This window comes from Crocodylus siamensis, chromosome 15 (genome assembly GCF_052110815.1).
Source record: "Crocodylus siamensis isolate JL-2025a chromosome 15, ASM5211081v1, whole genome shotgun sequence".
In the NCBI taxonomy this organism is placed as follows: Eukaryota; Metazoa; Chordata; order Crocodylia; family Crocodylidae; genus Crocodylus; species Crocodylus siamensis.
In genome coordinates this window covers 53,794,299-53,808,485 of record NC_143409.1, presented here as the reverse complement: position 1 = coordinate 53,808,485, position 14,187 = coordinate 53,794,299, and the positions used below count along the sequence as shown (strand labels likewise).

At 56.2% G+C, this 14,187-nt stretch overlaps 1 protein-coding gene and 1 long non-coding RNA gene across 3 annotated transcripts; one reads left to right on the top strand and one right to left on the bottom strand.

Moving 5' to 3' along the window:
* Positions 1–277: 277 nt before the first annotated feature.
* On the bottom strand, positions 278–9,494 carry LOC149852903 (DLA class II histocompatibility antigen, DR-1 beta chain-like). The gene is given in 8 exon segments (XM_090028484.1): positions 278–984; positions 1,363–1,386; positions 2,869–2,979; positions 3,152–3,433; positions 6,302–6,388; positions 6,391–6,478; positions 6,480–6,574; positions 6,937–9,494. Coding segments are annotated over 8 exon segments (942 nt in total). The 5' UTR covers positions 7,178–9,494; the 3' UTR covers positions 278–970.
* Positions 6,368–10,341, top strand: LOC149852902 (uncharacterized). 2 transcript variants are annotated; one of them, XR_016439270.1, is made up of 2 exons: positions 6,368–6,503; positions 9,489–10,341. It is a non-coding gene; the product is annotated as an uncharacterized LOC149852902 (long non-coding RNA). The 2 variants fall into 2 exon arrangements; XR_016439271.1 differs by having other exon boundaries at positions 6,414–6,534.
* The last annotated feature ends 3,846 nt before the right edge of the window (positions 10,342–14,187 follow it).

The following is a 14,187-nucleotide window of genomic DNA, read 5'->3' as shown; positions in this document are numbered from 1 at the left end:
CACCAAAGGTGACTTGAAGTGAGGCCTGTGGATCACAGCAGGATTGGTGGCACCCCCTAGGTTAGCCTCTGTGAGAGCTTCACTCCCACTGGAGTCCTGATTGCAACACTCCCACCATGACAAGGAACGTGGCAGCCACGGGCTGAGGAAACACCAGCTGCAGTTAGGAGAGCGTGAAACAGCCCCAGGGAAATGGAGTAATAGTAAACCCGCACGGCTTCAGAAACACCCCCAGGGAAATGGAGCTCTGAAAAGGGAGGGCTCAACACATCGCAGGTACTGGTGAGACAATTTATTGGTCAGAAACACCATCACCCCCCAGCAGGACAGAAAGCTGCTCCTTTCCAGTCCCCAGGGAGTGATCCAGAGCAGTAGCAGGAGCAAGTAAATAGCACAAGCTCCAGCACATGTTTCAAGGCACCTGATTCAACCCTCACCTGCTTCTGTCCAACAGCCCCACGGGACACCCAGGGACCCCAGGCCAGATTTACCAGCTCTCAATTGTAACAAGGTGGCTACAAGCTCAGAGACCCCCCAGGACCACCCTGGCCCAAGGGTAGAGCACGTGTCCCCTGGGTATCACTGGGCTCCTCCATCCTGTCTTTTCCAATTACATGTTTCCACTGCTCAGGCTGAGGGTGATACTGGTCCTTTCTTGGGCATATTAGCTTAACTTGGGGCCCCGTGGGAGTCTCACTCCAAAGGGCTGTGACAACTGCTGGATACGGCCTTGTTACAGCTCCCCGTGTCTCAGATCAGAGTCCCCTGAAGGTGCCCCCAAAAGCAGTAGCATTCCTGAGTGCAGATGTGGTGCAGGCTTCGGCAGAGAAAGGGTTAATTCTGAGGAGTCAGCCCCAGGGTCCAGGTGAGGCTGGAGGGAAGGGAGAAGAGCTCCAGATACAGGGACGGGCGCCAGGAGAGCGGGGCTGGAGAATCACGCTGGGCAACGCCGGCCCCGACGCTGCAGGATCTAACTGAGGAGCCCTGCGGGGAGAGAGGGGAGACGTCAGCACGGGGCAGGGACTAGCGGCACTGGGGAAGGGCCACGGGGGGGTCTGACAGGGGCCAGGGCCTCTCTAGAGGCTGGTCTGGAGCCCCCGGGTGGGGGGATGCTCTTGTAGGGCCCAGGATGCTCTGACCCAGGGAGTAACTCATGGTGTGGCCTGAATGGCAGTAATGAGGGTGATGCAGACTCCTCCTCTTCCTCACTGCAAATGCTCCATGTTCCAGCTCCCACCCGTGCTGGGCTGGGCAAGTGCTGGGGTGAAAGGGCAGGGGCAGCCGCTCCATGGGCCCCCTGTGCAGCCTGTGGTCCCTGAGGGGGCGGGGGGCTTCCTAGGGGTGGACTGAGATGGAAATTACCTGTTGGCTGGGGAACGGGGCGGCCTGGAAAACAAGGAGAAACATGGTGAGAGTCTCACCAGAGGCAGCCCCTCGGAGAGACCAGAGATCCTGCCCTAGCCCTGAGGTGCGGGGCAGACCCCATTAGGGACTCCTTATCTCCCATTAAAAACCCAAATCACGGTCTCACCCAAACAGGGCTGGATAGAGGGGTTCCCTGTGTGCACGTGTAGGTATTTCCCTGATCTGGATTCACTACTCTGTGCTTCGGTCTCTATTTCCAGAGAGCATTCGGCGAGGATGAATTCAACCAGGGTCACGCTTGTGTGAGCCACAGTCTCAGCTGGGAAGCTGTGTTTGTATTTTCATCCTAACCGAGGACAGGCAGGGAGACACGGGCAGAAACAAGTGCCAGGAACAGCCCTAGACCAGACCATGGCTGTGCACATTTTGGAGGAGCCCGCGCTGTGTTTTTTTTATGCCGAAAGCAGCAATTGCAAATGTAGGGAAGAAGGAGGTGGCGAGGGGTGTCAGCAATAAGGAAACGGGTTCTGATAAGCACGGGTGCAAGAGAAAATATACTATCCTTTCATACCACAGACACTTCTCCTCAAAAAAGAAAAAACCCCACCTGCTGGAAATTGCAGCGAGCATTATATGTGAGAAATACGGCAGTAGCAGCACCCGCTAGTTCCCAGGTAGGTGTGAAAGCTGCCTGGGCCTCGCAGGGAGCAGAGCCGGGGGCAGTGCCTTCTCCTTTCTGCTGCTGCTCCTCATCTCCTGCCTCCAGGAAAGGGCTGTTATTCTCCCCTCTGCCATTCCCAGTGCGGGGGGACATTTTCTCCCTGGGTCTGGTGTAGGCGAGACAATCCTGCTCCTGCCCCACACCCCTCCCCGACTGTCTGGGCTAAGGGGGAGACCGGGACACCTGACACCTGCAGCCTCTCACACCTGCAGGGCTGAGGATCTGCATTATATTGCACAGAACAAACCCAGTCGGACCCCCCAGCTGCCAAAGTTTCCCTTGCTGCAGAACAAGGTCAGAGCCCAGGGAAGCTGAAATGAAGGTCTGCTGGGACCATACGTTTTGCCAGGGGAAAACCTTGGTCTGTGCCAGCAGTCGAGCAACAGGAGAGAGGAGAGAGGTTTGGGGCAGAAAGCCCCCCTGATACCTCAGCCCCACAAGGTCCCACAGTGGGGTACACCCAGGGGCCCCCACCCCCTTGGGACTGGCACCTCCGAGCCCAGGGTCACTGCCTTGAAGCAGAGCAGAGGAAATGCCCAGAGTCAAGGCAGGGGCAGCTCTGCCCACCCATGGCCCCTGCTCGGCCCTGCCCCTCAGAGGAGGGAGGGACAGTGGGATCCAGCCCCAGCCCCAGGAGGGGAGACACTGGCAGGCCCCTAACGAAGTCCAGGGCAGCTCGTGCTGGGGTGTGACAGGGAGCGGAGCCAGCAGACAGGCCTACAGGCCGAGCATTTTGCCGCACCGATGCCTCGGCTCCAGCATCCCAGCCGGGCCCCACTCACCTTTCTTGTTCCTCAGGTAGACGAGGAGTCCCAGCGCCAGGAAGATCAGCCCCAGCACAAAGCCCCCGACCCCCGTCAGCATCTTGCTCCTGGCCGAGTCTGACTGCGCCTCTGTGGAGACAGGGGCCGGAGGTGAAGGGCTCAGTCCGGCTCCCACCCCCTGCTCACACCCCTGCCCCTGTGGCAAAGGGGCCTGACCCTGGACAGCCCGTGTGGGGCTGCACCAAGGGAGACCCCTCCCCTCCAAGACCTCAGGGGCTGCCCCGGGCTCCCAGTTCCTTACTCCAGACCACGGTGACGGGGCCCGGCAGGCTGCTGTGCTCCACCTGGCAGGTGTAGACGTCCCCGCTCCGGGGGGGCATTTCCAGCATCACCAGGATCTGGAAGGTCCAGTCTCCGTTCTGCATCAGCTCCGTGGACACCACTCCGGCCGTCTGCTCCTGCCCGTTCCTCAACCATTTCACCTCGATCCCGCCGGGGTAAAACCCCGTCACGGAGCAAATCAGTGTGTCCGGGTGGGCCTGGGCCCCTGATTTTGTTGGGGAGACTTTCACCTTGGGCTTCACTGAGAGAGAAAGAGATGGAGAGAATGAGCTGGGAGAAAGGAGGATTCCTCCATCAGGGAACTTTTTCACCCCCAACCCCTGCCTGCCTCGGTTTCTCTCACCCCTCAGCCTTGAGTTTATTTAAGTCTTTACTTTGGTGCCACTATAAACTGGTGTGTTTTCTCACATGCAGCACACACGCTTTTCCCCAAGAACAGCTAACTGGGCTTTGCAATGTGAATCTTAACTGAGGAATATGGTAAGAGCAGTTTCCGAGCACATGTGTAAGTCAAATGTGCAGGGACTTTCAAGAAGCAGAGCAAGTGGGACTGCTGCTACTTGCTTACTTATGGTAACGAAATGTATGTTCCCCCCGATGCATGTTGTTGCTGCTGCATTCTCTGCTGCACGTTGCATTCAAGGCAGTATGATATTTTTATACTTAAGGTTAAACTTTCATTGCAGTTTCTTTTTTTTTAGTTGCAAATGACCTGAATCCAGAAGGGTCTTTCAAAGGCTCTGGATTCCCTTTTTCATTCAAGATCTCAGGGGGAGATCTCTCCATTTTGGAGCCCAAGCTCTATGGCTGCAGCACCAAGTGTCCTGTCCTGGGTTAATGGCTTCCAGGAGTGGCCAGCCAGGGGCTTTGCTTGGGAGTGCCAGAGAGTGGCAGAGATATCCCAGGTTTGGGACCTGTCCCTGACCCCAGGAGACCGCTTCATGTGTCTCATAAGCAGGGGTTTGGGTTTTCCATTTGCTGCAGAAAAATGTGGATGTTCTCCTTTAAAGAGAAAAGGTGGCCAGGTAGAGGTGCAGCCTCACATGCGAGTCTCCTGGTCTGCTACTCCTCACCTTGCTGGTGGCATGGTCTTACTCCATGGTGGCACGACTGGCGGGGAGGTGTTGGCGGCAGCAGCAGCAGTGAGTCTTGCCACCCTGCTCCACCCTCCTGTGCCAGGTCCCACCCACTGGGCCACAAAGGCAGCTCTTGCCTGGTGGTGGTCCGGCCAAGCTATAGCCTCATGTCCCGCTGTGGGCATGCAAATCTGGAAAGGCATGTCCCCCCCTCCCATGCCACCCCAACTCATCACCTATGCTGTTGCCTATGGTTGGGCACCTACCCTGCCCTATACAACCCCCCTTCCCAATATACAAAGGGGCTGCAGCCTCAGGGAGGAGGAAGTGGATTGAAAGTGGGAGGCACCAGCAGGAGTGAGGTGCGTGGGGGGCTGCCTGGAGTGAGGAGAACTGGCAGGGATGTGGGGGCTGTGGGTCAGGAGTGTGGGGCACCAGTGGGGATGAGGGACTGTGGCTCGAGACTGAGGGGCACTGGTGGAGATAGGGAGGTGCAGGTCAGGAGTGAGGGGTACCAGCATGAGGGGTACCAGCATGGCTGGGGGGGGGGCTGTGGCTTGGTAGTGAGGGGTACTGCCATGTCAGGGCTGCTCAGTAGCAGAAAGCAGCAGGGGTAGGTGGGGAGGGGGCGGCTGCACCTGGCCCCACATCCTGGTGAGTGAAGGGGGCAGGGGAAGCTCGGATTTTCCAGGATCAATGACCAAAATCAAATGCCAAAATATAGAGGTATTTAGATTGTATTTTAGTGTAATGACTGAGGCATGGGGTGGTTTCCATATTGGTTTAAAACTGTAAATATCTCAATAAACCTTGTGTGCAGCTGACACCTCTATATACAGGGGAGTTTCATTTTAGTCATGGAAAAATGTGGATTTGGGGCTTTTTCATCACAGAATTTGAGACTTTTAAACACAGGACACCCGGACCCCTGCTCATCAGGATGAGACTCCTGTTACCCCCTGAATGTAGCGACTTGCCCCACACCCAGAGCAACAAGCTCGTCTTCTAGGAGAGGAGCGAGACCCTTCTGGTTTTCTGCCCTGCTGGAAATGGGATGTTCCCCAGGGTCTGCGCAGGCAAAGCTGTCTGGGGCCCCAGGAAACCCCCAGCTGTGGTGCCCCCTCCCAGACAGCAGGGACCTGCCCCCACCCTGGGGAAAGGCTCCACAGGGCTGAGCTCCCTGGGTCCTGCCTGTGGCGCAAGTGCCCCTGCCTGGACCCCCCGAAGGGCCTTGGGCAAAGCTCTTTGCAGTGACTGGTGTCTGGGGCAGGGAGCGCGGATCTCAGTCCCTGGTGGGTGCCGCGCAGCCTGCCCCCGGGCCCCGGGCCCAGCGCCCCTCACCAGCCACAGCAGTGCTAGGGGTGGAGAAGGGCCGAGCCCCCCGAGCCCGCAGCTCCCATTGCTGCACCGCAGGCGGTGCCTGGGCTCCTGTCCGTCCTGACCATGGGTGACCCCTGCGCCCCTCCCCTCCCCCAGCTCTGGGGGCTGATGCTCCTGGGGCACTTCTGCAACCCCGGTGTGACCCGAGCTGCCCCCTGCCCCAGGAGTGTCCCTGCAGCTGCCCCATGGTCATGCCCCCGCAGGGTGACAGTGTGACCCCCAAGTACAGCTCTGCAGCCACCACCTGCCCCCCGGATCTGCACTCCCACCTCCTTGTGTGCCCCCCCATGTGATTTCTTTCCCTTCCCAGTCACACCTGCCCCTTCCTCTGCCCGCGCCCCGGCGCAGCGCTGCCCCTGCCCTGTCGGCGTGGGGGGGCTGTGGGGGCAGCTGCAGCTCCTGCCCCTCCCCCCACCGCCTCCCTGCACCCCAGGAAGGCGCCCGACCCCCGTGACACCGGCGCTGCGCCCAGTGCCACGGGCCTGCTCGGCCGGGGTCAGACCCCGCCGGGCGCGCGGTGATGACGTCCCCGGCGCCCGCAGGGGGAGGGGCTGTGGGCGAGCATCCCGGGGCCTGGCCCTGCCCCCATCCCCCACCGCCAGCCCCGCCCCCCCGCCCCTGCCCCCCGCGACGGCCCTAGACCCGGGCCTCACCGCTGCGGCCGAGCACGACGTCTCGCTCAGGCAGCCCGTAGCAGTACCGGCAGAACGTGTCCACTCTGCCCCGCAGGTCCTCCAGCCCGCCTGCTGGCTGTTCCACTTCTTGGCGGTAGGCTCCCCCAGCTCCGTGTCCGCCACGCACACGCCCACGTCGCTGTCGAAGTGAACGTAACTGCTGCTGGTTCCAGATGTCCCGGTACAGAAACCTCACGCGCTGGGAGCCGTTGGTGTAGTAACACTCCTGCTTGTTCTGGTAGAGGAAATGCTCTGGGGCGGGGGGACAGCGCGAGGCGGGTCAGGGCCCCCCACCGCAGACCCCCGGGGGCAGAGTGCCCGGGCAGTCACTGCTCTGGGACCGCACGGGGCCCCCCGGGCCATCTGCCCCTCCCGCCCCCCCGGGCTGCCCGGCTGCCCCCCACCCTGCCCCCACCAGTGCCCCCCACCTCAGACCACTGCCCGTGCAGCCCCCGGTGTCCATCGGGGGTGTCACTGCCCCGGCCGTGCACTGCGGGTCCCCCCGCACACCCCCCCGACACCCCTGCCCCTAGCCCCGGGGATCATTTCCCCGCACAGAAAAGCCCCGAGCTGCGCGGCTCCGGGCCCTGCCGGCCCCCCCGCGCCCTGCTCACCGGGGGGCTCCGTGCAATGGGCCACGCGGGTCCCCAGCACCGCCAGTGTCGCCAGCACAGCCCCCGCCCAGCGGCCCCCGGCCCCCGGCGTCCCAGCGGTCCCCATCGCGGCGCAGGGCAGAGCTGCCACCCCTCGATGTCCCGACAGTGAGACGTGCTCTGCCCCGCTCCGAGCAGCAGCCCCGCGACGCTGCCCCAGCCCGGGGACAGCCCCTCGCCAGCCCCGGGGACCAGTCAGCATCGGGGCGGAGCGGCGTCATCTGTCGCCGGGTGCAGCCGGGCTCAGGGGGGCCCCGCGCCACACTTGTCCCTGCTGCAGCAGAGTGGGTGCCTGCCCCCGCACCGCCCTGCCCCGGGGCAGCTGGATGGTGCTGGAGGGAGGGGAGCCCAGGGCCACGTCCACAGAGGGGCACGTTTTGCTCCCAGGGACCCAGCCCAGGGGGAAGCCCCGTCTCCAGGGCTCAGCCACCCCCGGGCTCCCTCAGCTCATCTCCCAGACGGTTCCCAAACCCTGACTTCTCCCTCCCCTCTGCATTTCCCCCCACACCCTGTGCCCCTGGGCAGGGCCGTTCCCCCCACGGCACAGGTGGGAGCTGAGCCCCAGAGCCGGGCAGTGCTGCGCAGTGCGGTACACGGGGCTCCTGGGGCAAGGTCAGGACATGCATGCCCGAGTCCAGGCAACCTTCAGGACTGTGCCCCCATCTGCTCCCCCTGCCCCTCTGCCCAGCCTGCTGTGACCACCCAGCCCCACAGACAGAGGTGCACCTGGGTGCTGAGGGTGGGCAGGACGGGTGCACGCTGAGGGATCCCAACCCCCCCGTGAACAAAGGGACTAGAGAGGGGTGCAGGGCTGCAGGGCTTTGGTCCCTGGGACCCGATTCAAACTGGTGAAAGGCAGGGCCCCGTGTCCCATCTCCCCCGAGCCCCATGCATGGCACCTGCTGTCTGGGGGAGTTTGTCCATCTCCTCTGGGCTGCTGCTCCCCCTGCCATCGCTTCGTCAGCACAAGCAATTTCTCCCATGAGCGGATCCCTCCCAGCCCCCTCCTCTCTGCCCAGGGCAGCGTTGCATGTGTGCCCACCGCCCTGCTCTCGCTGTAGCTGCCTGAGCTTGTGTCCAGGGCAAGTGCCCCCAAGAGAGGAGCTGGCCAGAGAATGGGGCTTCCTCTGGGCCTGGCTGGCCCTGTGCACCCAGCCGGCCATGCAGAGCACCAGGGGGGTCAAAGCCACCTGCAGTACAGGGTCTTGGACACCTGGACCAATGGTTGGAGCAGGAGTGGGAGAGGGGAAGTGGAGCCCCTCACTCCACATGCTGAGCCTGTGCTGCCACCAGCAGCTGGTGAGGGGGCTGGCGAGGGGCCTCTTGGGGAGCATGGCACTGCGGGGGGAGGCCGGGGCCCCGACAGCCCAGGGCTTTGGGGAAGGAGATGAGGTTTTTGTACTTCCCAACCTCCATGGAGTGGAGGCAGTCCCCGCTCCCCCAGCGGGACACTCACTTGCAGGAGACAGGAGGAGCAAGGGCATCTGCAGGGATGCCCCAGGGCCACATCCAGCTGACCACAACCTGGCGTGACTCGGCCCCAAGATTTTCCAGTCCCTGTCCAGGACTCAGCCACCCCAGGGGGGCTCAGCTGGGGATATTCCTCCTGGGAGTCACCACAGCACCCTGTGCACCCGCAGGCTTTGGTTTCTATCTCCATTCCTGGGGGGACATTGGGGTCTGTGCGTCCGAACAGGAAAGTAAGTGAACATGGGCTCGTGACGTGGTGCTGAGAAGGGAGGTGCTTCCCTGGGCTATTGCAGGGTGGCGGGGAGGGGCAGCGTTGGCAGGTTCAGGTCTGGAGGAGGAGCAGGACAAGAGGGTCCCTGTGTACCCAGCACTGGTAGACCCCCCCCTCCAGGCAGAGCCTCTCCCTTGGGACCCCCTTGACCACAATGTGGAGGCTAGGGAGCACCTCTGGGGTGTTTGGAGCTGGAGGGACACTGGTGCCCCCGCAGAGCAGCGTCTCCCCCCAGTGCCGGCAGCCCCCGGGCTAGGACACAGCTGCAGAAATCAGACAGAGTCCAGCCTTGGGGTCTCCTGGCAGCAGGTCTGCCTGGTAACGGGTGACAACGCAGCTCTGTGTTTGTAGTGGTCCTGGGAATGCCAACACAGCTCCTATTTGTCATGCTTCCTAATGGCATCCTTAAGTAACGGCTGTTGTTTGCCGCCACTAAACATTTATCTTCAACTTAAGTTTGACATCACCCTTAATTCAAAATGTCCAAGAGAAAGACATGGTTCTTATGAGTTAACACCGAATTTCGTAAAAAACAAAAAACTCACTAGGCAATAAATGCAACTGTCCTGTATTCTTGAGACACCTCAAAGGTACTTGAGCGGTGAAGCCAAAACAGAGCTGCTCAGCAAGCCTTGTCTGGAGCGAGCTGCAGAGGAAGGCTTGGTAGCAGAGCGCTTTCCCTGCCTACATTTGCCTTGTGAGACAGTATCTGGCACAGCCAAGACTGTGCACACTGCCATGGGGGCTCTAAGGGGACCATTTTCTAATGCAGCTGTTGAAGTCTCCAGCATGTGAAGAGCAGTTTCAAGTGGGAGGATGTGACTGAAAGCTGGGGTTTGCTCAAGGCATCTTTCTGGGTACCTCAAAACCACAATGTAACACAGGTGAGAAAGTGAGCCATAATCTGGCAGGGTCAAATGCAGTGATAAAATAAACCTCTAAATCTAGGCACAGAAGTTGCATTGGTCCCCAGATAGGTTGTGCCTGGGTTTGTCCTGGGATAAAAATATTCTGGATTGACGTGTACACACTTCACTCATGTAATCAGGGTTTAGTGAGTGGCTGAATGCAGTGCTGCGTTTCAGTCATTGATTTCATGATGACATCCCACGATAACCGTACAGATGCACTTGGCAATATCCCGGGATAAAATGTTACTACTTGTTATCTGGGAAACTTTGTTAGGATTTATCCTGGGCAGCGGACATGGACATCTGCAGGCTTGCACTTTGTCCCAGGACAAAACAGTTTATCCCAGTTAGATAAATGGATTCTATTTGCATCCTAAGAGGACGGCAGGGAAGGGGAGTGGGAACAAATGTAAATTAAAGAACCCCAAAATGCCAATCTGGGCAGCAGCGGGTATATGATGTCTCTGGGAGAGATGGCTGCTTAAAGCCAGAGCTCTAGGGGGAATCCAGCACAATGCAAAGGCCTTGGTTCTTCCTTTTAGTTTCAGAAACATTTCCCCCTAAATGTGAGAGGGTAGCCGCACATAAAGAAGACTGATCTATAAGAAGGTTTCTCCTGCAAGTAGATCACAGGAAACATTGTGAAGCAACAAGCTGACTCTGGGCACATCTACACGTGCAATCGATGTACATGAATAAACTACAGAACTTATTGCTCTGGAGTGTTTTGTTCTGGTGTGCCATTTGAATGTGTGCAGCACGTATAAAACATATCAGTAAACAGGTTTAGTTGTCAATAGGTGTCCGGGGGGTCAATAATACAAACACACACACACACACACACACACACACACACACACACACAGATGCAGGTTCTTATTAAAAGTTATGCAAACTTATAGTCCTGCAAACCACGTCCCAGTACAGTTATTTATTCAAGACTGGAAGACTACACCCAACTGAAGACTGGGCAACTCAATATCTCACTTCCATGTAACCAGGGAGGATTTTGCACTACAGAAAAGAACTCAAACTATTCCACAGAGCATAATATGAATAACAATTTTAAAAGAATATTTTATGGGATGCATTCAAGGCAGTAATCAGAAGCATCCTAATAACTGGAGTCTTACCCAAGAGAGATTAGAAGAGAGGAAATGAAGAATGACCATTGTGATAGAAAGATAAAAAATATATATCACATCAATCAATCACAAAGTATAGTAAAAATAAGTAGTAGAAACTAAAAATGGATTAGTTGTGTATAGAAACCAAAGGGACAGAAACCCCCACAAAAAGTAGCTATACAATATAGCTATGGGATGAAAAGGGGAAAGAAAAAGATAAGTTATTATTAAATAAACCTTTTTTTTTTTTGAAAACATGACATTAAAATTATAGCACCTGTGTAGAGAGCTCCAAATGATTTACCGGGCACAAAAGGCATACGTGAAATCTTTGAAACATATTACACACATTTCTATTTTTTACATCCAGCAGATCATGAACAAGTACATAAATACCTACGGAAAGGAAAATTGCTTAGACTAGACCCTGAGGACCAAGGGGTTTTACAAAGGGAAATTAAAATCGAAGAGTTACTAAACAATATTAAGTCTCTCAAAATGGTAAATTTCCAGGCTCGGATGGGTTCCTGCCAGAGTTTTACAAATGTTTTGCATCAGTATTAGAGCACCTATTATCAGAAGTTTTTAATGAGATGCTGAAGAATAAAAAAAGACTTCTGATACCTGGAAAGCAACATATGTGGTGGTACTTCCAAAACCAATAAAGGCATACCTATTTTTGCCTTATAATGACCTATTTTTTTATTAAAATGAAGAGAAAATATTTTTTTCATCAGCCTAAGCAAATACATTAGAAAAAAATACTCCCTAGATATATTTAACATAGACTAAAATAGAGTTGATAGTGCATAGGCAATTCATAGATTGTAAAGGGCTGGAAGGGACCTTGCAAGATCATCAGGTCCAGCCCCCCTGCTCTAAGCAGGAAGACAACTGGGGGTCAGGTGACCCCAGCGATGTGACAGTCCAGTCTCCTCTTGAAGATTTCCAGGGTAGGCAATTGCATCACCTCTGGGGGGAGCTTATTCCACAGTCAGGACACCCTGGCCCTGAAGAAGTTTTTTCCTAGAGTTGAGCCTGAAGCATCTTCCAGGAGTTTGTGGCCATTACTCCTGTTTTCCCCAGGGGTGCCTTGGTGAACCGTTGATCACCGAGCCCTTGGTGTACTCCCCGATGTAGTGGTAAGCTGCTACCAAGTCCCCTCTCAGCCCTCTCTTTTTTAGGCTGAAGAGGCCCAAGTCTGTCAGCCTTTCCTCGTGTGGCTTCCCTTGCGAGTCCCTGATCATACGGGTGGCTCTTCTCTGGACTCTCTCGAGCTTGTCCACATCCTTGTTGAAGTGCAGCGCCCAGAACTGGACACACTGCTCCAGCTGTGGGCTCAGAAACCCGGAGTAAAATGGAAGAATCACTTCCGTGGTTTGACATGAGATGCATCGGTTGTTTGCTCTCCTGCCTCCAGCATCGCACTGACTCCTCAAATTCATGCTATGGCCTATTATTACCCTTATGTCCATTGGTGACGTGTAGGCACATGCACCTCCTAGGATTGGCTGCCACCGATACTGCTGGTGATGTCTGCGGGCAATCGCTGTTCACTGCTCGCCACCCCCCTGCCCCACCGCCAACACCACTGCAGCCGCATGTGGGCAGCGCCTGCTCGGCCCACCCTTGCCACTGACATCACCGTGGCTGCCTGTGGGCGGTCCCTGCTTCCCGCCACCATGCCCCCACCACCACCACCTGCAGGCAGTTGCCATGCCCCCCAGCCTCAGGAGCCACAAAGCGTTCATGCCTAGGTCCCTTTCACTCATGGTGCTAGTCAAATTGGCATCGCTGAGCCTGTAAGTATGTTGGGGATTGTTTGCCCCCCAGGTGCAGCACTTTATACTTCTCAATGTTGAACTTCATCTGGAGGATCATTGAGTTCAGCCCCCTGCCCCAGGGGCAGTAAGTCAGCAGGGATCATAGGATCCCAGCAAAATAAGCATCCAAATGTGTCTTGAAGGTGTTCAAAGTGGGTGCTTGAACCACTTCCGGTGGCAGTCTGTTCCAACTGTTGGGGGCTCAGACAGTGAAGAAGTTCTTTCTTATGTCCAGCCTGAATCAGTCTGAATATATGCCTATTGTCTGTATTAAAAAAAAAAAAAAATTAAATAGCTTCATAAAGAATACATAGTTTGTAACAAAAGGTCTCAACATTGGATCAGAAATTAGTGCTGAAAAACAGGACCCGGAAGAATGGTCCTCACATATCCATCTGCAGGATAATAAAAATTATTTTGAAATCCCATATTGATGTGATCTCACCCTACTTGGATGTCAGCCTATGATGGCAACCCCCAGCATTGGTGCAAGAGTGTGACACATGAAGGCATTTTGCTTGGCACATGTGCCTTGGGGCAGGCAGCAGGGACGGGCAGCAGGGATGGGGCCAGAGCTGCACTGTCCTAACAAGGTTTGGGCCACTCATGGCTCCTCCGCTGCGTGTCCCTGGCACACCAACGTTGTACAAGTTGAAGTTGTGGATGTTTTTGGCACTCTGCCAAAACTGTTGCTGACCCCTGCTTTAGGCTGTGTCTAGACAAGCACTGCTGTGCAGCATGTGGCGCTACAGACTTGTCTGCAGTGCCACGTACTGCACATTGAGGCATTTCTTGCACCTTGTCGCTTGGGGGAGGAGGGCATGCGGGATTTCTCAGGGTCAAAAAATCCGGCACAGAAAACCAGCAGCATGGTGCACATGGAGGCAGCACGCACCACCAAAAACCAGAGATTGGTGGCCCAAGCCACAGTCTGGCTGACAGCTGGCGACAGCTTCCCTGGCCCCCCGGACAGGCTGCTGAGGCCAGCACAGTTGCTGCCCCCATATCCCCAACCACACCCAGGGTAACCTGGCACACAGCAGAGGGTGTGTGGCACGGGTGTTCCCCGGGGACAACTAGTAGCAACACAAGGTGGTAGCGGTGCTAACAGTGCTAGTTGTCCCCAGGGAGCCAAACGTCTGCACACATCTGGACACGGCCTTAGTGTTCTTCTTACTGAGCCCTCTTGAGAACTCTGCAACACGGGAGTCACAACCACCGGACTTATCTTCTAGCGACTGCAAGAATTTAAATTGCAAAACTCTGGAAGAGAAGGACAGCCCTAAAATCACCAGCTGGTTTCAAAAAGTTTAGAAGTTTTCAGTAATGGAAAAATTGTCCCATTAAAGCAGTGTTCTACAAGGGGGAAAGGGGGAAAGCCGCTTACTGATGGAAATTCTTGGAGTTTCCAGACAAATAAACTTCTCCTACCTCCAAACCAGAAAGTTTTAGAAACATTTCTGAATGTTGAAGAAAAGAGCAAGTTCTATGAGCTAACACTTAAGAACAAATTTGGAAGGACTGTGAAATCCTGAAGATGAGATGAGAAGAAGATAGTAAGCTTTGTATTATGCAGAGTTCTGAGGGCAGGGGGTGTGGGAAAGAGGATG